The sequence below is a fragment of the Crocodylus siamensis genome, chromosome 4 (genome assembly GCF_052110815.1).
Source record: "Crocodylus siamensis isolate JL-2025a chromosome 4, ASM5211081v1, whole genome shotgun sequence".
Taxonomy (NCBI): Eukaryota; Metazoa; Chordata; order Crocodylia; family Crocodylidae; genus Crocodylus; species Crocodylus siamensis.
Genome location: NC_143398.1, coordinates 68083482 through 68109923, shown reverse-complemented (window position 1 = coordinate 68109923; position 26442 = coordinate 68083482). Strand labels below are relative to the sequence as shown.

At 44.2% G+C, this 26442-nt stretch overlaps 1 protein-coding gene across 2 annotated transcripts in view; it reads right to left on the bottom strand.

Moving 5' to 3' along the window:
• The window catches only part of RAB3IP (RAB3A interacting protein), a 63315-nt gene that overhangs the window by 13238 nt on the left and 23635 nt on the right, over positions 1 to 26442 (bottom strand). Inside the window, exons 4-7 of one of the 2 annotated variants that reach the window (XM_090042518.1) lie at positions 21419 to 21514; positions 18799 to 18876; positions 18201 to 18404; positions 6556 to 6684 (exon numbers count right to left, since the gene is read on the bottom strand). In XM_090042518.1, coding sequence (XP_089898644.1) covers positions 6556 to 6684; positions 18201 to 18404; positions 18799 to 18876; positions 21419 to 21514 — 507 coding nt within the window. The remainder of the gene's footprint in view (positions 1 to 6555; positions 6685 to 18200; positions 18405 to 18798; positions 18877 to 21418; positions 21515 to 26442) is intronic. The other variant, XM_090042519.1, reaches the window with a different exon arrangement.

Here is a 26442-nt window from a genome sequence, read left to right as displayed (position 1 = left end):
CCATGAAAAACGATTACCTCGCTAACTACCTGAAACTCTCTGCCCCTTCTTTTGTTGGTTCATTGAAACAAGTGTGTCCAGTCCTTTTCCTCTATTTCTTTGCTGCTTCTTCTCCAATCTCTTCCTTGTCCTGATCGATGTAGTATTTCATGCAGTCCCAGCTTGAGGCACTCTTTCAGTGAAAGTGAACTCCTTAAAACCCTGAGGCTTCTTAATTTCCATAGTTTTAAAACATGCTGGTAAAGTTCTTAATCATTTTTTAAGTCCTTACTAACGCTTCCTCCAGTTCCTTTGGTATAAGTCCACATTGTATCAGCTTCCGCAATAAGAACAGGTTTATTTTGGTGACAATCAGAAAGCAGTGGACCTTTTCCCACACCCCCATATATACACTCCCACAACACGTCCCATCATTTCTTCTTCCCTGCACCTCTCCCTTGGGCATCTTCTTCCTATCTATTTCCTTCTACTGACATAGCTCTTCATTAAGTGGTCTCATTGCCTCCAACACCTCCCCTGCTTTTCCACCTGTGTACCAACATCTTCCCTCACCACTTTTAGCTCTCTTTTCACTGACTTAATTCTAGCTGAAACGTATTGGGAACATTCCTTGTTTTCTCCCACCTATGGTGCTTATACTAAAAACATTCTCTCTCTCATCTTTCTTTTAAACCAGCTATCTCTCTGCTTGTTTCTTCTAGTTCTTCTTGTATCTTTCTTCCTTCTTCAGCTTCCTTTAGCAGCTCCTCTATCTTTCTTTGCACCTCTCTCATCTCTTTTGTTCTTTTCCCCATGGTTATTTGGCCATCCCCCCTGAAGAATTCTCCTGTCTTCTTCACCATCATTCACCATTTCCTGATACTCTAAAAATATTTCTTCAGTGTTCTCCACCTCTCATACCACCTTGTGTACACTTGGCACATTTCATCTTGTAATAGTTGCACATTTAACTAATGTTCCCCTTTCTCTTGCAGAGCTCTTACCAAGACTCAGTTCTGCCTTCAGCATCAGGCGATCACAAAATACCATACTTACAGCTTCTTTCTTCCTTAACTCTATTTCTTTTGATACAAATACAAAGTCTGTTCTTGATTGTTTCTTTCCACTGGAGCCAGTTCTAGTGAAAAGGTTTCCACTTCCCCTCAGAACTCTTTTATTTTATTTGTTAACCATCTGGACGAACTGTCTCAAGTTCCACCTCCTATTTCCCCTGTTTTGTCACCTGCTTCTATTATACAATTGAAGTCCTTCACTATTATCTGCAATCTCTCTCCACCCACAAACTGCTAGCTTCCTAAGCAGAGCCTTCCTCCCCTTACACTCTGGTAGTGCATATATACATTGAAGATTTTTAATTCTGTTCCCCTGCCTGATAGCATCATTCACTGTAGTCTTTGACTAACTATGTCTTCCACCTGTTTTACTCTGAACTCTTAAAAAGTATTGCTACACCTGCCACTTTGTTCTCATTTGCCCCTGACCACCAAAACGGTCCCCACCTCCACCTTTTCTCAAAGTGTTTATAATCCCTCTCTCCCAGTATACTACTTTCTTGTAGGCAGATTATGTCTGCCCTTACCTGTTTCAACACTTGTTCAATCTGTTTCCATCTGTTTTCTGTTAAAACACTCCCAATATTGATACTATTAACAGTGCCATTTTGCTGCTTGTAAAAAGAGTATGCCTGTTTCTTTAAGGCTCCTTGGTACTGCTGCCGGCCATGGTACATTCTTCCCTCCCCCAAAATTCACTGCATTCTGGGTGCCTTTGCAAGCTGCCCAATTGCTTTTGCATTAAGGAAAGCTTCCACTTCCCACCACTGCCTCAGAGCTGGAGCCCAGTGGCGTTAGCAGCAGAAAGCTGCTCTCCAACTCTCACCCTCCCTCTTTATCAAGTTTCTTTTTCCTTGTTTATAGCCCATGACTTCTTCCTTTTCCCTGCCAGTCTGTCTGGCTCTTTTCCTTGTTCCATCAACACTTCTGGTGCATGTGGGGTTTCTTCCTTCTTCCCTTCCCCCACCACCATATTCCAGCCGTTTGCTGTTCCCCGCCTCCCCTTTTGTCTCCTAGATCCTCCTGTGTTGCCTCAATTACAGAAATTCTGCTCCTCCCTTCTCCACTTCTCTCTCCTGCAGAGTCTCTTCCACCATTGCTCTCTCTGCCTCAGCCACCTCTTTCTCGCTATCCCCTTCTGATTCCGGCTGCTCCTTGGGGAGGCTACCTTTGTTTCCAAAGGCTGCTGGACATCTTCAGAACAACTGCCCTGCCTCCCCCTCCCGCCCCCCCCCCCCCAACAAGTAATGCATTTTAGGCACTCCTGGCACTCAGCTGCTCTGTTCCCCCTTCCCTGCACATTTGAAGCACAGTATGTGAGGGCAGTGCGCAGACAGGTGCCCTTCCTTGCTGCTTGCCCATTGTTTGGGATCTCTCATAAAAATGCAGGTGTACCCCCAGCTGGCTTACAGATAGGAGGTGCTTCACCCCACCTGGGGCTCCATTTGTTTGTCTGTAACATTACTTGTGCTCTCCATAACCCCATCCAAATACCAGATTTGTCCCTCACTTTTTCCACACTCATTACACTCTTTGAACATGCAATTCCAGCCACCTTTCTATGTCTTCTTCCACTAATAAATCCATATACATTTGTACTATAATCATTCATTTCCTTGCCTTTTCTCCTGCCATAAATTGTATCCCTCTTAAATCCTCCTTCTTACATTCCTCTGCATATTTCTTCCAAAAATTTTCCATACTCATCTCCATTCCAGTAAGGGATTTGCCAAGACTTTCTGTTTCAAAAAGCAATTAAGCTGGTCAGGTGCTCTGGCTGTACCTCCAGCATCTCAAACAGCATCTTTTCCAAAAAGTCATATCTGTTTAATGCTGATCCCATCTCCATTCTGTCACTAATACTGCCTTTATCTGCAGTCTCCAATCCTCCCTGCCACCGTTCATTTTGTTTTCTGTGTCATCCTGCTATGCCACTCCCAATGGGCTGGCATTCCATCATGTTCCTGCTGTCCTTCATCTCTCATCTGACATACTTTCTCCTGCTGCTCCCACTCCATCATCCACTCTCTTCTGCTCTCATCTTCTGTCTGGCACTGACACTTTCATCGCCTTCTTTGCCACTGCTGCTGCCATTGTTGTCTCGACTGTTGCTCCTGCCATCACCTTCTTCCATACTCACTTCCCCACTTTTGCCAATTCTCTACCCATCTCCAGACCTTCATTTCTATTCTTCAACTCTTTTTCCATGTTATCACTATGTAAGAGTAATTTAATTGGGCTTCTGACCTATTTGACTAGAAAAACAGACAGAGACCAGAAAGATGATACTGCTTATTTCAGTTAAATGTTCTGAGATGAGAAATCTTGCATGCCATGGTCTGCCTTGATATATTGCCCTGTGCACAGATAGGTTGTTTAAGTAAACTTCCTAAATGTCTGTGTAATTTACTATTGTTTTGTTTATCCAAGGTCATATTCTTTTCTCTTTCTTGGTCTTAAGTATAAATATGCTTGTAAACTTAGAGAGTGCGAGAAATCCTTTGAAACAGACAAGTGGGTGATTCCCGTTGCTGTATGGAATTCTCCCTGTGATCACAGTATAGCCATAAATAAAGAAAAGTTGGCTCTGTCGGTTCTGATTCAACCACAATGCGAAGTTTGATTTCTTCCACAGCTACTTACCTCCACTACCACCATTTTGAGTACTGGGCCTCTTTTCCTCCACTCATTATACTCCAACGTTCTGTCAATCCCTTCCTCTGCCTTTCAGGCATTGATCAAGCTTTCAGTGATGACAGGAACTACAGGACAGCTTAGTGCAAGCCATCTGAGTTAAGATATATTGTACATCATCCCCTTCTCTGTACACCATTCCCCCTCAGCGCCAACTCTCTCAAGTCATGGTGAGCTACTATACTGAATACAATTTCAACTTCCTTTTCATTCCCATAGCTGAGCTGTGCCGTGACTTTCTTCCCCAGCCTTAAATGTCTGGTAAACATCACCAGACAGGACCTCAAACAGTTCACCTAGAATCTCTGTCACCCCCTCTATCAGCCTGTCATATAGTATTAGCATAGCTCCACCCTCCATGAGGAGGAGTGGAACCATTTTGCCCTGTGATTTCATCTGCATATCATTTTTAGAGGATACCAAGACTCATGACAAGAATACCTGGTTCTAGTCATGAGTGAGGAGGCTAATTAGCAGTGGGATCCGGGGGGATGGCAGGTAGGGAGGGTTTTTTCTAGAATACATATACATAATGGACAGTGCTGAGCTGTAGGATCACCAAGGCTTGAAACACTGTTGATTCTGCTGGGGCCCAGTGAATGAACTATAAATGGTAAATCATGATTCTTTTGGCTCTGGACTAATATCATGCATATGAAGTACCTCTGCTAAAATTTGCAGCAGTTTCAAAAAAGGGAAAATGCACCAATTCCGCATAAAAATTGGTGATTTTCAACCTTTTTTCATTTGCAGATGCCTACAAAATTTTGAATGTAGTTGCATTCCCCTTTGGGAATCTATCATGTGTATGGTGAATGTTTTCTCTCTCTGTCACACACATACCCACACATCCTCACCCACACCCACTCCATTTGTAAATTGATATCACTGGGAGAGTGGAGGGACTGCAGGGCTGTAGCACTGCTGGGTTCAACCCAAGGAGTCCATGAATTGAAAACCACTGAATTAAGTCCATGGGTACTTAGAGACATTTTGATGTTTATCTTGCTGGGATCTTATGATTCCTGCTGACTTCCTGCCCCCAGGGCAGGGGGGTGGACTCAGTGATCTTCTGAGGTCCCTTCCAGCCCTAGTGTCTATGAATCTATTGTAATTTGCCTATGTGCAGATGATTACAAAGTACGCTAACTTTGAAATAAACAGTCTCAAATTTGCCCCTCGCTTCTACATGATCAGGGACAACATGGTCTGACAGTGACAGGGGAGGGGGGCAAGTTGTGGGTGAAGGGGGCTACCTGACCCCCCAGATTTATTTTCCCTGCTGCAGTAGTGGAAAGGGGACAAATTCAAGGCAAACCTCTAGTGATTAGATGCTATACCTGAAAAATCATATGGAAAATTTACAAATTTGTTTATTGGGAGGGCCATCTTCTGTTCAGAGTAATCTTATATTTGAGAATATTTGGTAAAATATTTAAGCACATACATAAGACAAGTGAAGCTTAGTTACTATTTAGTTTACACTAACTCAATGTGTATGTTTATATTTAAAAGGAAAATAAAGAGTTGGTCACTCTATCCATAGGTCCTAGAAACTGCATAAATTATGCACAGAGAAAAGACAGATGCTCCATTCTGCCCTTTTCCAGTAATATATTAGTAAATATCATCAGTGAAGTGGAAATTATAAGAAAATGAGATGGCCAGGGAAAAAACAGGATGACCTAGGTTAAGTAAATCAGAGAAACAAATAGGAACTACTGTAGCAATATAAAATATTGTGCTGAAAAGCTGTTGAATATTTTGTTCTACAAGGAACATAAAAAACCAATATAAAAATAACTAAAGGACTCTGTGCTCTAATGACCACTTGAAATAGGATACACAGATTACAGAAAAGCAGAACACTAAAACAAAGGAGGAAAATACATCACTGGACCAGGAGTATCATAATGTTTATTAAAAAAAATGAAGCCATGAGCATAAAGAAATTGGTCTGCCTTCCCCACTTATTTTAAGAATATCTAAGAACTGAAGCTGAATTTTCAAATGTACTTAGTAAATGCTATATACAACTGACAGAGGGACAAACACAAAGGGGCTGAGGCGAGGGTCAATTCTGGTCTTTGTCCACTATAGGTTAAAACATGCCAAGGCTTACTCAAAACAAGTGTGTAAGCAATCATCCTGCTGACAGCATCTAGAGCATGGCATGCTACTACCATGCCTCTTCCTGTCTGCAGCCTGAGTAGCACAGCTAGAAAGAACTGTGTCCTTATTCTCAGTCTGGTACATCCGGACCTGTCTGTTTACACCTGCTTCCCTGGCTGATTTGAGACGGAGAGAAGAAAAAGACCCTCCTGAGGCAAGGCTGTTGGGGCCTCTATAGTCACAAATATAAAAGGGTAGGGAAGAAATACTAGAATAACCATGTCCTTCCTAAAAGACACTTTGTAAGGTAAAGAGAACAGTTGCTACTTCCTTCAATGCCAGCTTCCTGACAGCACTAAAATTTGAAGAACAGAACTAACTGAGGGGAAGCCAAAACCTCTCTCTCACTTTAAAAGGGTCATGGTTGGTATAGCAATTAACTGCACACTGACATTAGCTTCAAAGGAAAAGCTAGAGAAGAATCTATAAATATCTCGCCAATTCATCTTCAATAGTGATTTCTCCAACCCACAATTAAATAAACAAACAGATAAGGTTTTTACTGTAACTTTGTGTGTAAGTTGCATTTTAGTGAGCCAAGTACTGAGAAAAAGTTGTGGAAACAGTTTCACAATAAATCTCTTCCGTAAAAATGCATAATGCCAATGACAACATTTTCACTGAATAAATATATTACCTCACTTTTTGAGAAGGTTAGACATGGAAAGATATCTTCTCGATAGATTTTGTCTAAAAAAGGACATGTCCTGTCCATAGTTGGTTCATCCTTCCATGATCTGAATTCGTTATACAGAGATAAGTCTGCCTAATAAAACAAACCAAGAAAAATACTTTAAAAAATAAAGTTATTAATTTCAGTAACAACACAGCACCTGCACTTCCAAATGAAAATTAACACCACTGACATACATTCTTCTTCTTCTCATACCAACAAGCTGACCATGTTTTCTTTTTCTATCCCTACTCTACTAGGAGTACAAGAGCAAGAGATGTAAGTTGCCTCCCCATCTAAAAAGAGTTACTATGGCATTGAGACATTAGCAGTTTCCTAATTTCTCCTCCCCCTCATTTCCTAAAGTCCTAATTTTGGCAACATAACAGCAACTGTTTAACTGAAAAAGTCAATAATGCTCTAATATCTTGCACTTATTACACATTCATTTAGTCTGCCCATGATGGTTATCTGAATTATTGAAAAGCTGTGTCAGGCAATACATAAAGCAAGCTTAAATGACTTCTTAATATTACATTTAAAAGCAAAGTAAGTAAATAGGTATTCAATAATAGGGCTGTCAAATGATTTAAAAATAATTGCAATTAGCTGTGCAATTAAAACAAATGGTTGCATTTAATTGCAGTTTTAATTATACAGCTAAAAACTCAAAATTATGCAGGTACTTTGTATGGTTGGGCAGTGAGTGTGGGGTTTGGAGCCTGAAGCAGGGGGACCCCCTGCATGCCCTGGCAGGATGTGGGGTATTATGGGTCAGGAATGAGGAGCAGCAGCTGGGGGGGGGGGGCGGGGTGGCAGCGGTGGCACTGTGGTTTGGGAGTGAAGGATAGGGGCAGGGGAAGGGCACGGGAGTATGCTGAAGCTGTGGTCCAGAGCTGGCGATGACTGCAATGAGGAGGAGCCCAGGCATCCAAAACCATGTGTGCAATCAATGTGTTAAAAAATGTAACATGTTAATTGGCTCTTATGTTAATCATGCAAATTAACGCTAGTTAATTGATAGTCCTATTCAATACACTAAATACACTAGCAAAGACAAAAGCAGACTTCAGCTTGCAAATCATTTGAAGTTTGCTGCTGTTCTTCATGTGAGATTCCTTGAAGTCCAAACTCACCAATCTCCTACCATGCTAAGACTTGTAAATACATATTATGTTGTAAACTTTATAGCTATCAGAAGAATGCTGCTGGGATTTGAAACCAGCACATGAGAACACATTAGTGGATTTGTTTTGTACAAAGGTATCAGGCAGAGGAGACCTAGCATATCTGGCAATTAGCAAAATCTCTTATTTTTTGGACTCCCTGCTGCAGAGGGTTTTCTGACAGTTGGCAGCAGCTTGGGTTAATACATTGAGGGAAGCCACAACAGAAGATGGCAATCAAGTGTGGGTTACAGAAGGCCTTAACAAAGTCACCATTGAAGTCGCGATAAAAACAGCATCTAAGAGATTTATAAGTTTAAGAACTTAGCTTTGGTTTCGCCAGAATATTAGTCTTCAAGCAAGAATCATGAAACTACCAAAAGGTAAGACCAAGGGAAGCAGTATCCTAAATAACTGGACACTTATGTACCAAGAGACAATTCTCTGCTCAGCGTCTCCTAGTGTACAACAGAGAAGTTTTTATAAGGTTCGAGTAGTGTTTGTTACAGTGGCTAGAGTTTACATTTAAAAAAGCTTTGTGTCTAAAAAAGACAATGTCTTGTTGAAGTAGAATTGGAAGAGAATTCTGTACCTAAGCAGAACTCAGAGGAGACACCAAAACAACTGAGACATCAAGACTTAACCCATTTGCCCTTTTGTTCTAAGCCTGCCAGTTCTTCCACAGAAACACTGGCACATTAATGCCTAATCCTGTCAAATGATTCTTTAGGCTAGTAGCCTTTTCTTAGAATCCCTTCGAGATCCACCTCTACAGAGATGCCCCCAGGAATCAGGTAAATTTTTAAGTTTACTAGTAAGAGCCAAGGGGAATGATGATACCCATCTACTGATTTTAAAAATACACATATACACCATATTCTCTCTCAGAATACATACCCTAAAATATATTATTTTTGAAAAGAAGAATGAAGGGGAAAAAAAAGATTTTTCCTTGGAGGCAGTAACTGAGTATCAGCAGCTAGGGAGCTGGCCTGTTCATTGTTCTGCTCCCTGTAGATAACTGCTTTTACTGTATTTCTTGCATATAATGCATACTCCAGTTTCTTTTGGGGGGTAAAAAAGGTACATGTTGCAAGTGAGAAAATACAATATTACATTTGAAGCCATAAAGATGTGCACTAGCTGATCAAATTATCATAGCCTTTATTTCCTTCCCCTCCTTCTGTTTGTTACCCTTACTTATGGTCTCTTATTAAACTGAACTGTTGGAGCCAGGCCCAGAATCATGTTTATACAGTACCAAGCACCATGGAGTTCTACCATACCACTCAAACCCCACCCCCACAAGGTATGGTGAATACACACATCTCACTACATGTGTTATCCAGAGACGGGACAGGCAGGTCAGCTACATAAAAGCTCAGTGGGGCAGGGCACAGAAATATGAGGAAAGAGCAGAGGCATAACAAGCAGGTGCTGCACCCCAGGTGGCAGGGATAAGGACAGCAGCGATGGCCACCACTTCCTTCAAAGTTGGTGTCTGGGGCTGGTATTCCAGTCACCCACCCCTAGTTACACTAATGGGAAAGTAACCAGGCTGTGAATGGTAGGGGACTGTGGGCACACCTACACATGCTATTAATATGCATTAGGTCTACTGCACAGTAAAATACTGCACAATAAACCAGCCATAGGAAGAAATCTACATAAGCAGCCTCTTAGGATCAGATCTGCTGCTTATGGGAGTAGGCTGATCCAGACTTCCTCCTGCCCCCCTGCAGTAGTCAGTGAGAGCTGGAGGCTCTGACCAAGGCTGCCTAGGTGCCAGGGGTGCTCTTTAAAAGCCAGTCCCGTGCAGTGTTCCCTGACCACATGCCTTTCCTGCCCAGAGCTGTCTGCAACCTCCTAGCAGAGTCCCCTGTAACATAGTCTGCAGAACCTGTGCCCAGTGTGCAATGGCTGCTGTATGCCCAGGCCACAGGCTTGTGTTTGCCATCATATTTCACCGCCACAGTGACCACCACCTGGCCCAGCACAGCTTCAACCCTGTGGCCCGGCTCATTGCCATGCCTGTGGCCCGCTGCTCCCAGGTTGTCACCTATCAGCCCCCAGGCTGCTGCCCAGACCCAGCAGGGATACTGATGACACCCACATTGATATATCTACTGGTGCCATCCACAAGCTTGTGGGGTTCTAGCCTTGCAGCTTGTAGGCCTGGCCTGCCAGCAAAGACCAGTAGCTCCACATCATCCAGCACACCTGGGATGATAAGCAGTGGGGGGATTCCTTCCAGATAACCTTGGCCACATTCTAGGAACTACTTGACCTGCTGTGCCCACACCTTAAGCAGTAGCAAACCACCACCATGTGGCCATCCCTCCCCACAGAGATGCAGGTGGTGATCGTCCTCCTCAAGCTTGCCATGCCTGCAAGCCTGCAGTATGTTAGCCACTTCAGGGTGGGCAAGACTACTGCTGGGGAGGCCATCCTGGAGGTCTGTTGTGGCTTCCAGGCCATGCTGAGCCACACTGTGCTCCAAGTCAACAACATGCTGACGGTGGTGGTAGGATTCCAAGCCCTGGGTTTCTCCAGTGCATCAGGGCCCTGGACAGGATGCACATCCCTGTCATCTGCCTGCCCTGGGGGACCACTGATACTACAGCCAATGGGGTTTCTACTTGGTCATGCTTCAGGTTGTGGTGGATGACCAGGATGCCTTCACTAATATCAGCACCAGTTGGACTGACAGTGACCATAATGCCTGGGTGTTCTGGAACTCTGCCTTGCCAGCCCTGGTAGAGAGCAGGCACTTTGTCAGGTGTTCTGAACCTGCAGCTGGGCAATGCGACTGTCCCACCACGCTGCATCACGAACCCTGCCAACCTGCTCCTGCCCTGGTTCATGCAGCCATACACCAGCCAGATTGACCCATGCCATGCACATTTCAACAGGTGCCTGAGCCAGAACCACGTGCTGGTAGAGTGCGCCTTTGGCCACCTGAAGGGATGCTCGCACACCCTCACCGCCCACCCCAAGGCCACAGAGGCCAACATCCCCATGGTCATTTTTGTCTGTATGCTGCATAACATCTGCGAGGTCACAGGGAAACTCTTCCATGCGGCATGGGTATAGGATGCACAAGAGGCAGAGGACTTCTGGCAGCAGGAGGGTAACTGTAACTGCAATGACAGTGACAGACCCCTCCCCCTGGGGCCCTGAGTGAGCTGCACTCCCAGGATCGGGGGCCAGGGCACTGTGTGCAAGAGGCACTGGCACACCACCTCCTCCTGTACCCCCTGCTGTAGGGCACCTGGTCAGACAGCCAGCCCACCATAAACCCCAGGTCCATGGTTCACCTTCAACACCACACTCACTGCAGAGTTTCCAGCAACAGTCTTTATTTCCCTCCCCAAACAGACGCCTCCTATTCTGCCTCCCCAGATTCCCTCTCACCCTCCCACCCCAAACACAGACCCCACCACCAACCCTGCCACCCACCACCAATAGAACACTCTTCTCCATGCAAACTATATGCACATTGTGCTGTGTGCCTATGGGGCAGATCCCAGAGACAGGTGCCCAGCACCCCAGCCTCTGGGCACACCATCACATGTGCAGATGAACTGAAAGGCCAGCGGGCAGGGGCCTCACCCAGGGGCTGTTCTGGTTGCACTGTTGGCTCCTCCTCCTCCTCCATCACCTAGCCAGTGCTGGCCCTGTTGTGGGCAGCTCCCCCTTAGGGGCCACATGGTGCCTGGGCAAGTGGCAGGGGGTGGCCTAGGACGGGGGCCCAGCTATTGGGGGACCCGGTGCAGGGGGAGGGGGCCCTGGCCACTGCAGACACTACTGCACCTCAGTCCAAGCCCAATGTGCAGGGCTTGTTCCTAGGTGGCTGCCAGGGGGCAAGAAGGGCCAGAGCCAGGGGGTGGGTAGCAGGCAGCACAAAGATGACCACCAGGGCCAGGATGGTGTCCAAGCACCTAGCAGTCATCCTCCGTGGCTCCCTGCTGCTCCTGCACCTCCAGTGTCTTTGAGAAGGAAATTGTGCCATTCTTCAAGGGCCAGCAGCCAGTCACGGAACGCACAATCCCCACGGCCCCTCTCCTGCTCACGTATGACGTCCTGGGCACACCAGGCCCGCTAGTCCACCAGCTGCTCTTCCACGATGGTGACCAGCTGGTCCAACAGAAGGGTGTGGTCTAGCGTTTGCTGCTGGCAGAAGCAGTGCTTGTGGAGGGCACCAGCAAAGGATGGCAGTGTCCCCAAGAATGCATCCCTGGTGACTGTTGGTGCCTCTCCCCTGCATGCAGCTGCTGGACCTGCAAAGCCAGGAGAGAGAGGCTCTTTGTGAGACCTTGTAACATTTCAGAGATAATGTGCAGTATACCAAAGGGCTGTGCACTGCCCAGCCTCAGACTGGGGGCCGTGCCCACCCTGGTGCTTGGGGACTATGGTAAGTTGGAGAGGCAGCCCCTGCCCCAGGCAGACACCAGCCAAGCCCTCCATCCCCACTCCCTCCATGGGGGCAGGCAGCCTGCTTGGTGTTTGCTACAGGCAGCCTGTCTTCCCAATCCCCTACCCACAGCTGCTCTGAGCCTACTCCCACACTTCTGCATGCCAGGCAGTTTGCTCCCACGGCACCAGGCCCATGCCAGCCAGGGTTGGGGAGTGAGGGGCTCCTCTGGCTGGGAAACTGAACTGGTGATGCCTTGCCCTTCCCACAGTGGGCCTCTTTGAAGAAGTGGCCCAAGGCAGGGTCCCCCTGCACGTGGTCTACACCCCATGCGTATCCCTGCTAAGAGTTCCCCAGGTGCACCGCGATGAGCTCCTTGAGCACACCAAGGGGAGCACAACACACTATGGCTTGCTGATGATGATTGTCATGGTGCCCCAGGTGCATCCGAGAACCTGGAGCAGGGCTCTGAGTTTCAACAGCGCCCCAGGCAAGCCCACACTTCTGCGCCACATGAGCCACCACCTGGAGAAGTATCTGTACCTATGCTATGAGTGCCCGACCCCTGCACCCAAGGAGATCAACTGCTGCCATCAACAAGCTTCTCTAATTGTGACAGGCCCCTAGCTGCTCAATGAAGTTCTGCACTGCCTCCCGCCTCCTTGTGCGCTGTGAAGGGCAACTCCAGGGGAGCAGAGGGAGCTCAGCTAGGCAGGATGGGAAGGGAGGCAGGGACAGAGGAGGGCCTCTCTTCCCCCATGCAGGCCCCCTAGCTCCAACTATGCAGTCCAGGGCCGAGCAGAAGAGTGGGTGGCAAGTGTCCGCAGCTCCACCTTCCCCCCCAGGCCTTATCCTTATATGGGGCTTACCAGATGCGTGTGGCAGGCATCCCTGGTGGCCTGAGCATGTCCCTGCAGGTGGCGATGAGATACAGCTGCTGGAGGTATCCTGGGGTGCAGAGGCACAGCACCTGGCTAACCGGGCAGTGGCCCCTTCCAGGGAGGAGCTGGAGCTGGTCATGCTTGGTGCCATCCCCAGCCTGTCCTCAGTGGGGCTGCGCACCCACAGTTGGTTTGGCAGTCACTGGCCCAAGCTCTGGGCACTCCTAGACAAGGCCAGGGGTGGGGAGTGTGCCAGGACCTATTCCTGGTGCCCCAAGGGGCTCTTTCCTGTAGACAGATCATCACTGCTCCAGTAGGCTGCCCATACCAAAGTAAACCGCACTGCTGCATCCAGGATCCCAGGGAGCCAGGATTTGGTCCAGCTGCCACATAAGATGGCTAGGTCCTGAAGGCAACCCCAGACCAGCGGCTGGGATCCATGACATGGACCCACTCTACCATTAGGGCCTTTATGCAGCACTGCTGTGCTAAACACTGGTGCCTATGCTCCCATATGCGGCCCTCCAGAGCCTCATATATGTAGACATTGCAGCACCCACCCCAGGAAAACTGGCTCTGCACTTCAGCATTGCCCCACAATGCAATCTGGTCAGCAGTCTCTCCCTGTGACCAGTTGGGTCCCTGTGACACTGCGTGGTATCAGCGAGAACATCATCGTGGGTCCTTTGACAGACATCAGGGGCTCCACCAGAGACTCTGATGCAGCACAGGGACATGGTGTGTGGGAGGCAACCAGGTGGTGGGACTGGTCCCAGAGGCTATTGCTGGGTTCTGTGGGCCTGCTGTGGCCACCACAGGTCCACTGTTGCAAGATACAATGCCCAATAGTAAGCAGCAGGGGGAAGAGGGCCCAGGGTCAGGCCAGAGGTTTAAAGGGCATGCTGCGGTAGGCAAAAAGCAACCCCAGGACTGCAGCTGGAGAAGCAAATTGCTCCTGATCAATGTCTACACATACAGTACTGAACAGTACCTACGCATTTACCAGTAGTAAACTAACCATGCAATAGACTGGGAGTATGCATACCCCTGGGGGTACCTGGGATGGCACTCAGCAGCAGATGCCGCCGCCGTGCCTGCCACCCAACCACGCCCGCTGGCACGCCCACCGCCACCCCCCCACGCTCATCGACTGGCTGCTGGGGGACACCCCCCGTCTGACAGCCAGGGGACTCCTGCCTTCTCAACCGGATGCCAGAAGTACAACTAATGCCCACAGTAGACTAATTTACTGCATAGTAACTGCCTGCACTTGTAGACAGTGACACTTTGGAGAAGCGCTGAGGTCCCGGGGGGGAAGGGAGCCAGGTGTTCAAGGAGAGTGGTCGCTCCTTAAGGAGACGATCCTCCAAGCCCAAAAGAAGGTAATCCCAATGAGGATCAAAGGGAGCAGAAGAGCACACAAGCCTCTGTGGCTCACCAAAAGAATCCGGGAATGTCTCCTTGCTAAAAAGGAGGCTTATACCCAGTGGAAAGAAGGGGTCATCACCAGGGAGGGCTATTCTGTAGTTGCTCGGGGATGTAGGGGGGCAGTTAGGAAGGCCAAGGCAGAGATGGAACTGGGACTAGCTTCCCAGATTAAGGACAATAAGAAGTCCTTTTTTAAATATGTAGGGGGTAAAAAGAAGGTCCCGGGTAATGTGGGGCCCTTGCAGGACGACATGGGTAACTTGGTCGTCACACCAGACGGCAAAGCTAACATGTTTAACGATTTCTTTGCCTCCGTCTTCCTAAGTAGGGACCAGAACAGCCACCTCCCTGCTGGGCCCCCCTCGGGCCCCGGGGGAGGCACACCTGGGCCAAGGGTTAGCGAGGATTTAGTTAGGGAGCTTCTGGAGGGGTTGGACGTATTCAAGTCAGCTGGCCCGGATGATCTCCACCCTAGAGTTCTAAAAGAACTGGCCGAGGTCATTGCAAGTCCCTTGGCACAACTTTATGAGCGCTCGTGGTGCTCTGGTGAGGTACCGGAGGACTGGAAGAGGGCCAACGTGGTCCCCATCTTCAAAAAAGGCAGGAAGGAGGACCCGGGAAACTATAGGCTAGTTTCACCTCGATCCTAGGCAAGCTGTTCGAGAAAATTATGCTGGCACACATCCAGGAGGGGCCAGCAGGAGACTGCATGCTTAGGGGCAACCAACATGGGTTCATCAGTGGAAGGTCCTGTCAGACCAACCTGGTAGCCTTTTACTATCAGATCGCCAGATCATTAGATGCAGGGGTAGCAGTGGATATAATCTTCCTGGACTTCCAGAAGGCTTTTGACACTGTCTCTCACCCTGTTCTCATTAAGAAACTGGGGGGCTGTGGTGTAGACACCCACACAGTCAAATGGGTTGCCAACTGGCTGGAGGGCCACACCCAGAGGGTGGTAGTAGATGGGTCCTTCTCAACCTGGAAGGACGTGGGCAGTGGGGTTCCGCGGGGCTCGGTCCTCGGGCCCGCACTGTTCAACATCTTCATCAGCGATTTGGATGAGGGGGTAAAAAGCACCCTCTTCAAATCTGCTGATGACACTAAGATGCGGGGGGAACGTGGGTACATTGGAAGGACGCAACAGGCTACAATTAGACCTAGACAGGTTACAAGGGTGGGCGGACAAGAATAGGATGGGTTTCAACACAGACAAGTGCAAGGTGATGCACCTTGGGAGGAACAACTGGCACCATACCTACAGGTTGGGGAACTCCCCACTTATCAGCACGGAGGCGGAAAGGGATCTGGGGGTCATCATTGACTCCAAGATGAACATGGGCCGGCAGTGTGGAGAGGCAGTAAGGAAGGCCAACCGCACCTTGTCATGCATCCACAGATGCATCTCGAGCAGGTCCAAGGAGGTGATCCTCCCCCTGTATGAGGCACTGGTCAGGCCGCAGCTTGAGTATTGCGTCCAATTCTGGGCGCTGCACTTCAAGAGGGACGTCGACAGCATGGAGAGGGTCCAGAGGAGGGCCACTCGTATGATCAAGGGACAACACGGCAGGCCCTATGAGGAGAGGCTACGGGACCTGTTCAGCCTCCAAAAGAGAAGGCTGAGGGGGGATCTTGTGGCCTGTTATAAACTAGTCAGGGGGGATCAGCAGGCATTGGGGAAGTCACTGTTTCGCCGAGCACCGCCAGGAGTGACCACGAATAACGGTCACAAGCTGGCAGAGGGTAGGTTTAGGTTAGATATCAGGAGGCGCTACTTCACAGTCAGGGCGGCTAGGGTCTGGAACCAGCTTCCAAGAGAAGTGGTGCAGGCTCCTCCCTGGGGGTGTTTAAGAGGAGGTTAGATGAACATCTTGCTGGGGTCATTTGACCCCAGTATTCTTTCCTGCCACGGCACGGGGTCAGACTAGATGATCTGCTCAGGTCCCTTCCAACCCTACAAACTATGAAACTATGAAACTTTACTGTATAGTAAGTTAGTTTATTGTGCAGTAAAATGTCTCATGTAGCCGCGGCCAGTTAGAAGCAAATGAGGAAAAAAATCTGACTACAAACTGAAGGTGTGTGGAGAGGGAGGGGGAAAAACAACAAAAAATTGGAAGTAACAGTAGGAGATGCATATGTTCTAGACTGCTTCAAGATAAAGGTATATGAAAAAAGAGGAATATTAGAATATAAGGAACTGGAGGAAATGAAAGGTTTTGAAGTCAAGAATGCAGGAGAGATTTATTTTAAAATGTGCTCTGGGTATTCTAGAGGGAAGTAGCCTTTGACGAGCAGGTGCATGTCATACTATAAAATCAGTTAGGTTTTACAGTAAGTCTGCTAAAAAGCAAATATTATTTGTACACTAAAACGTCCGATTTTTAAAAAATACTGTATATAAATGAGGCTAATGAAGAGGGAAAACATTTTTACACTAACATTAACCTGATTGTTTCAACTAAAATAGATTTGCTTATATAAATTGACTTCCTATGTATGTACTATCCTAGCAATTAAGCAGACCATCTTTCCCCCAACAGACCCAGTTTCCCTTCATCCAGGTATAATTAAAATCAACTATCTTAATTAAGTTAGTTTCCTCTGGTTGCTAGTCACCAACTATGCAAATGAAACTCAATAGGTGTAACCCTATTCCCTAAAGAAACATTTCCTATGGCTTTGATAAAAAAGACAAAAATTTTAGTCTGTTTTTAAAATGAACGGTTCAGCAATATTGTAAAGAAATAGCAGCTAAAAGAAGACTTAAAACTGGTGTGCAATAAAGCAAATAAATTCTTGCTGTCTAGAAGTTTTGTTTAGTTATTATTGTCTTTGTTATTAGCTCAGTAGAAATTAGTCTGACGAGCTGATAACTAGATTTCATTCTCTCCTCTTTATTTAGCTTTCTGCTCTATTTTTTAGACCCCTGTTACTTTTGGTTCCAGGCATTTCCTTTCCAACCCCTCCCCCACCTCATTCTCTCAGGTCAACAGTGAACTTTAATTGAATGTTTTAAAGAGAAAGTCAATTCAGACTTACTTATATACTTTCATAAGTAGTACATGAAGTTACTAATAAAAAGAGCAGAGTGATATCTTAAGGTGTCTGCTTTTTTTGTTTGTTTTAATTATGAAGCATTTACAACATATTCCAATTAGCTTCCGGACTGCTTCCTTTTGTTTGGGTATATTTCTGCCCAGCAAGGAAAAAAAAAGAAAATAATTTTCAAAATTGTCCAAAAATATTTGCATGCTACAGGCAAACTAAGCTGCAGATGTAGCACCTGAAGCTACTTTTAATTTTTTTAGTTAACTGTGAAATCTAGCCATAGTTCTATCTCCCCCACATTTTAGTTTATCCCTCTATTTCAGTCTGACTAGTCCCAATTCTATGCCTAACTTTACTATGAACTATTTTCTCCCAAAAGGTATACAAATACTCAGCAATTTCTTGCAAAGTGTTAACATCCTTATAATATTGTAAAATTCAGAACCTTTTCCTCCATGGACAGTATTAAAAGGAACAGCAAAATTAAAAAATACACTAGTTACTTCATTATGATGAAACATAATATTTGTTAAATATCTGAAAGTCATCAGTATTATAATGACAACTTAGTATACAAATTTATCGTAAATGAAAATAATATCGTTGTTAACCCTGTACTGCAGTACTCTGCATACCAACAGGCAGAGAAAACAATCCTTGAAGTGTTACCTCTTTGCAATCTTTTACAATGGGTTGCACCATAGTCAGATCCTGATGACTGCCACCAATTGCACTGCTAGTGCTTTTGTTTCTTGCATGTCCTTTTTTAAAGGGAGTTTTTCCACTAGACTGAAGCTCTTTCGTTGGTGACGTTGGTGAAGTGGACAATACTAGTGTTTTCAAAGCTGCTACTTCAGCTTGAAGAACGTCAATCTTGAAAATGAAAAAAAAAAACCATTAAGTCGCTTGTAAGCAAGACAATTTATGACACGGGTATATTAACTGACAATTTGGCCAGATAGTTAATTTTCAGAGATGGATAATTTATCTTGATTTGCATAAACAGCAGGGATGTATTCACCTTCATCAATAACAATGCTGTTTTGCTCTGTCCATTAACAGCTATTTAACATTATGACAGAAAAATTTAATTCCATACTGAGAAGATTTAAAGGGACAATACATCAGGATACTGAAGGATAACTCAGTAAGTATTAGCAAGAATGTACACAAAACAACAACTATTTCTAGATTTTTAATCTAGGAACAGCTTGGTTTTAAAACACTGCATAAAAACACAAAAATTAGATCTGAAAAATACCCTCACCTTTCCCTGTGCTTCTTTTAACTGTTTTTCTGCAGTGGCTTGCTTGACATTAGCCTCTCTCACCATTTTGTGCGCTTCCTATAAAATAAATGTTTACATGGTATAAAATTTTCATATGCAATTTAAGTACACATTTCAGTAAAAAAAAAAAATCTTCAAAGTAAATGACGTAATATCCATGTCCTTATGAAGATTGTGTGTGAATAGCAAGACGTATGATCACTGCTGGAGTTAATATTAAAGCAGTTAAATAATCAAAAGACCTAGAAACCTATTAACATTGACCGTGGGAGGAGGAAATTGAAAAAAAAGAGTAGATTAGTGGCCCAGCAAACTATTATTATCAGTCCCAAGTGCAAAGATCTAGCCCCAGCCAGCATCATACATGGCAGGAATTCCGAACTCCAAGCAAGCTGCAGTAGTTGCCAATTGAAGGCCATTTTTCCTCTGAGAAAAAACACTCAACCAACAACCAGAGAAGCAACATGGGAACACTTTCAGAACTAGCCCTGGGAAACTATTAATTTGTTCATGAAAGCAGCTGGTTGAATTAAGTCTAAATCCTTAGAAGCTTAAAAAAAAGTAGGCAAACAATTTAAGATTAGGGATTAACACACAGTTTGAAAAAACTCAAGATAAAGAGAGACACTAGGAATAATCCAAGAAAGTAAGCAAAATTTAGCATAATTGTAAGACAGAAGCAAAAAGAAAAAATCCTTTCACTCAGTTCTTCCAATTTTAACCTGTATAATCTGCATATTTACATCCTGACTGAGCAATTTACTGCACATGGGCAAACTCTTGGGTCTGCCTGGTACCAGCTGCAGTTAATAGAAGCATCAGACCTTAAACTATACATATTCTTTGGGACAGGGATCCATCTTTTATCTGTAAAGTGCCTAGCACATATTTGGACGCTATATAAATAAAAGAAAAATGAACAGATTACTGCATTAAAGAGCTTTGGCTCTCACAGGCTTACAAGCTAGCTCTATAATATGGAGTTGTAAAATAACCTTAAATCACAACGGTACATGCAGGAATGAGAACATACACATTTGTACAATGTGTACAGATAGAGTTGACACTGATCATGCAATTTTAAAGTTGTGATGCAGATCTCAAAACACAAAGGGCGTCATCACATTATTATACTTTCAGTGTTTGGGATGTAACATGTTCTGTACAAAGTCCTTGATTCTCCACTGGGATATGCGAACACAACCCCCCAGGCCCATTTGCAGTCCCACCAAAAATCAATGATATTGTGCATAGGTAAAAGGTTTCAAGACTTTTAGATCCCAGTGCAGAATTAGGGCAGCTCAAGGATGTCAATTAATCAGAGAGATAATGAAATCGAATCACAAATGTAAAGCTTAAGTAGCATATTCATAATTGCTGGAGTTTCTGAAAGCTACATTTGTTAAATGTAGTTATAATTATACATTATAGTTTTTAATAGTATTGCATGCATAACAGCATACTTTTCCACGGTGCTTTGAAATAGCATTAGCTGAACACTGAAGTATGTTCATTTTTTTTACGTAAAGTTGTTGTCTGTTTTCTCTTTTTTCTTTCCTCTGCAACCATTACCCTTTTATCTTACTATGTACCTTTCTAGTCTTCCATTCTTCCTTCTCCAGTCAGATACTTCAGAACACCATTTTTAAAAGCAGTATTGCCCATTCTAGTGAGAAGCACAGATAACCTATGCTGCCATTCACAGAGAACTCTGTTTTTGTTTTCTTTAAACCTTCAGGCTCTGAGAGCACTCCACTCCCAAGCGCTTAAAACAAAATATTCAAAAAAAGCACACACAGTTATTGGGATTTTCTTGATTAATCTCCTTGTAATTTAATGTGGATACTGGAAACCAATATTTATTGTGGTAAGTGCATAAAAAATTTCTATATAATAACATTTTGAAGATTGTGTCTGTCAAATTCAGTTTCTAGGTTTGCCATGCATGAGAGAAGTGACAATTAGCCCTAGATTTGTCTTCATCATAAAGCTATAACCTACCTAGGGTGTTCTGAGGGGGAAATTAAAGTCATGATCTTTAGAGTTAAGAAAAAGGCAGTGATACCAACATAACTTGAACAACCTACTTCCATGCTGATGGGTGACTCGTATGCATATAGATAGCAGTCATGTGTTTGTTAGACTTCTTATAAAATTCTGTGCCAATTGGCCCAAAACGTAAAAGCTGCCAGCATGAAATGTTATGCTGTACTTGTACCATTGATAAGGAGCAGTCATATTTCCCATATTCTTCATTATGGCAGTCTCAAATTGACTACCTTTCTATAAAACCGTGTTGACAAATAAACTGACTCAAACAGAAGATGGTTATGCAGACAAGCAAGACTATACATTTTAAGCTTTCTGGTCCATTTTTCTTCCTCAATCTGGCTCTAGACAGGTTGACAAGCAAAACAAGGTCTCTTATATAAAGTTGCTTGCTCTTAAGTCTCCACCTCAACAGACCCCATTCTTAAGAACAAAAATAAATCCTTTTACAAACTTTATGCAAAAAATTCAGAATATAAACATACTGATTCTACATAACAAAGCTGGCCCAGTCTCCTTTAATTATATCACAGCGAAGACTCAAACAAACCTCAAACAGACTAGCTGTAAGTTCTTCCAATTCCTGTCCAAGTTGATCTCGCACTTTAGAAAGCCTTTCACATTCTTCATCTTTTAACTTCAGCTCCTATGGAAAATTGAAAGTTATTTATTCTGACTTAATGTAATAATTTGTGGCCTTTGAAAGCTAGTACGGGGGTGGGGGGAGGAAATCAGAAAAACAGATAACCTTTGCTATATAAAACCCTTCAAAACATTCATCTTAACACTAAAAGCAATATTAGTGTTGTACATGTACAGCTAGTTCTTTCTGCTATATGAAAACTTGACACACTAAGCTAAAGTGCAATCAAACTAAAGATCTCTTTCCAAAATTCTCTGAAATACAAAGAACTTCTTTCTTGAAATATAGAAGTCTAAATTAATGGAAACACAACATGAAAGCCAAAAGGAGAAAATAAAATGTTAAATACTGCAATTTTAAGAACTATTCCATTACTACTTGATGTGTTCGTTCCTTAATACGCACCTTTAAGTAGACATGTTTAAAGAAATGTTTTCCTTCTACATCTTAAATAAAAACATTTCCATAAATACCACTCCCAGGTTTCGTAGTGTTTATATATTAAGTATAAAGTTTTACTTCCTAAACAGCAAAGCCCTAATTTCAAAATGACATTTCTGCTCCCTGTGTAAGCAGTGATATGTAGTGAATCAAATCAGTTAAAACAGGGGTATCAAATACAGGACCCAAGGAAACATTTCATATAGCCCACCAGGAATCTAGCAGGCTCCTGAAGCTGACCTGCCACACAATTCAGGGTCCTTGGACCCTGATGGACACAGCCATCAGCAGCAGGCCCCCACCCCACACTGCCACCCAACACTGGCCCTATTATAGCTGCTCCTGGCCCTGTGGATCTGGAGGATCCCCCATACACTCCAGAATGGTTTGGGGACCAGGGTGAGTTTGACATCCCTTAGTTAAAATGTTCTATAGTTGTGATACCAACCTTCATTGGCCCATGGCTAAGTAAGTAATGTTCTATAGGAGACATGCTTCACTCTCCCTCTCAACCTGAAGAAATGTGTCTGTGGAAACCAAGATTTCTTGTAGCTTTGAATAACATCAGAGGGCCTTGCAAGGAACAATAATACCCATGAACCACAGGTTGAGAACCACAAGTCTGCAATACCACAGAAATGTGGTTAGGGAGGCAAAATCTCACTTACACTAAGCAATGACAGGTTATAAGAAAACAATACACCCCACTGAGACCCTTTAATGTTCTTCTCATCCTAGTTCTTCTTCAGACTAGTTCTTACCTACCACAGACACAAACTGAACTATTAATGAGTTAACCAGCTAATTTGATGCTCTTGGCACTCAGCCCTGCCAAGCTAACACATTGTCCTTCTGGCTCAAAACCACCCACACACTATTAACTCCTTCCTATCCAAGCCTCACCAGCTAAGAAGCAAGCCTTCACCCAGAAGCACCCAGGACAACACACAAACACCAACAAACTTTCCCTATGTGTGAAGAAGGGCTTTTGTGCCTGAAAGCATGCAAAGAACAATTTTTCCAACTATTTAGTTGGTCTAATAAAAGATATCACAGCTACCCAAAGAACCTTGTCTGCCTAAACCCTTCACCAATGTATCTACCTCCAAGGATGGAAGCTCCTCAAGAGCTCTCACCTCCCCACCACCTTGGTTTTAACCTCTCTTATGAATGCACTAGGCTCAGAACTCTTTTCTCCTAATGTTCATGGCAATGCTAGGCTCAGATATCTCTCCAGTCCTATATGCGAAAAAGAAGAAAAGGAAAAGGCAGCAGAAAGCAAGTACACACAAAACCTGAAACAGGTTTGATAATCGTATTCCCTAACCACAAGCAGCAGAAGGAAGAGGATACATCATCAGTCTGTGATAAAACAAAGTTTTCTGTAGTAGCCTTATTTCCCGAAATCATCAGATGCAACAACAAAAGCCTCCCAATAGTAGCAACTAGCATAGCATTATGAAGTACATCCTGCTGCAACTTATATCAGTGGTTCTCAACCCTTTTAGACTCAAGGCACACTCAGCTCTTACTTTTCCACTCTTTTCTTTATTATGAAAAAATACAACTTTTCTACTGCAGAGAATTGAAAAGATAAAGATAACAGGTCATAAAGGCTGTTTTGGTTTTTGTTTGTTTGTTGTTTTTGTAAATGCTACATATTCTTATTTGAAATCACTGGGTTGATGTTGTGAATCATGTCTGTACACCTAACATTGTGAAGCATCTCACAGTACCCCTGAAATGATGTCAAGGTACCCCAATTAAGAATCACTAGTTTAAATCCATCAACCACTAAACACAGACAACTGCTTGTAATCAGGCAGGAAAACCATGAAAAAATAACACCACTGAATACACAGAAATAAGCTTTTATATAGCTATTTAAAATGAAGCTTTTTGGATCCACAACTGTTTCTAGGTTACAATGATCTTTAGTATCCTTCTAGTGAAGTTAGGATACTCCAATATATTAAGTTTTGCCTTGAGGATCACAAAACCTGTTAAACTAGTACAGAATGCAACTGGCACACTCCTCCATGAGGAGAAGGAAACTCACTACAAGACAAAGCCATTGTCCCAAATATCTGCCAAAAGATAACTGGAGTAGGTTGGTTCCTATCCACATAATTCAGCTGGTACAATTCATGTGTTCCTAACCTTGAGCAGTCCTATGAGAAACTATAACCTGCCCAATGGGATCATGTTGAGATTAACTTTTGGTCCCCAGTACTAAAATGAAACTTGCAACAATGTTTTCTTTGACGAGGGATCCCACTGTTTACTACTGAAGACATCTAACAAACCTAAGAACACAGCTCTAGGAAACAGTTTACTGGGGTTTTTCTCTTTAGTTTGGAGTTTAAATTTTTATTTTGACTTTGGCTTGGTACTGGATGTTTTGCTTTCCATCTGATGCCTTTTAACTCTTTTGAAATATGGCTCTGGTTTTTAATGGCTGTACCCTGAATGCATAAAATATTTCAAAGTGCTCTCCTTCCATCTTACTGTCTACTGTCTTGCACAGTAGCTCTAGCTAGCTCTCCCAAATAGAAATTTCAAGAAACATACAACAGATTACAAGGAGGAAGACGGATGCAAAACCCAGGACAGAGAAGAAAAGCAGAGACAGAAGAGGACAGGCAAAATCATGGAAACAGGGAAATAATCAAGTAGGAAAAAGGAATTAAAACAGGTAAAAAACCCAAAACAAAGAGAAGACAACACTGAAAGTCAGCAAGGTTAACACTGGATTCATGGTTATTCTTTGAATAACTGAATGTCTCAAGCAAAATATGGTAGTTTAAAAGGGGAAGGCTTTGATCAAATACAGGGGAGGGGAAATTATTTCAGGCGAAGGGCGACTTACTGAGTTTTGGCAAGCTGTCAAGGGCTGCATGGGTAGCCCTGTGCCTGGATAGGTGCCCTGCCCCCTGGTTGCCATCTTGTGACTAGAAGCCCCAATCCCTAACCCTTGCTACCAGAAGTCCCTCCCCCTGCCCCCAGAAGTACTCAGGGGTTTTGCCATCTCAGAAGCAGAAAAATAGCACATTATATTCTAAAAAGTGAACATCTACAACATTCATTAATTGATTTAAAAGAATATTTTTGCTCTGGTTTACATGCGTTTGTGTAGTGTACGTATAGGTGATAGTATAATAGCTTAAAATGAAGTCTTATTCTTGTATATTGTGGGGAGGTGGGAGGTATTAGAGGTGGGAATAGGTCTGTGGGTGTGTGGAGGCTCAGGTTGCTGGGGTGTGTGGGTCTGCATGTATGGCAGTGTAAGGGAGGCTGTGGGTCCATGTGTATGGTGGGGGTATGTGTGTGGGACTCACCCTACGAGCACAGACACACACACACACCTTGGGGTACGGATGCAGTCCGTGCTCCCCAGTCCAGCAATGCAGCCAGGTGGTGCTAGAACAGTGCAGGGGCAGGCAGGCAGGGAAATAGCTGGGAGTGCGGTGGGAGATGGGCTGCTTGATCCTGCTGTCAAATTTGACAGGCAGCCAGAAGCAGATAAATATTTTCTAAATTTTTTAGGGGCCCTGCAGGCTAGAAAGAATGGCCTGGCAGGCCAGATATGGCCTGCAGGCTGTATTTTGCCTGTCCCTGATTTAATTGTTGTTGATGTTCAATAGTTTGGGTTTCAGTGCCTTCAGCAAAGTAAAGGAGACACCTGCTTAAAGTACCACACCCTTGGGTTAGAGTTACCACTGCCTACATCTGAATCTGTTACTAAATATTTCTCAGCCATGCTCACAGCTGTGAGTATCGAGGAAAAAAAAAAGACATCTGGGCACAGACTGCAGCAAACTGTTCATTTTTGTGCTGTGACACTTCATATCTGACGGCTTAAAAATATTAAGCTAGGTGGAGAAAATCAGCTATTTTAAACCTATATCCCGCCCAATTTTTTTAACCTGAATGGGGTGGGGGAGGGAAGGAAATCAAAACATACTCTCCTTGTGCAGATAAAAACAATACCACTACTGTTCATTACCTCACTTGATCCTCTTGAACAGAGTTAAGAATTTGGACATACAGAAAGAATCAGAAAGAAGAGTGCTGCAAGTGAAGGCTTCAAATAAGTCCATATATTCAGGCCTACAGATCAAACATTGAAATCTAGTTCAGTAATGTAAGCAAGTAAAACCTGAAAGTGGCGAATGAGAAAAAGCAACTGATAGATCACTTAAAAAGGTAAAATATTGGTCAAATGCAAGGTTCTTTAGCACTCTGCGGTATTTCAAGGATTTTTAGCTACAAACAAGGTGTATATACTGACTAGAGCACATAAAAACATGGCTTGGCCTCATTCGTCAGGAGCCATCAGTTTTAGAAATCAGCTTAGCTACAATGAGATGCAAGGATTTTTTGGGAGTGATATGTTTTATTCATTTATTTATTGTCAGGTCTGATGAAGACCTGACAAAGAATGTCTTGCATTCGAAACCTTGTCTAACTTATCTTAACCATGACTTCGG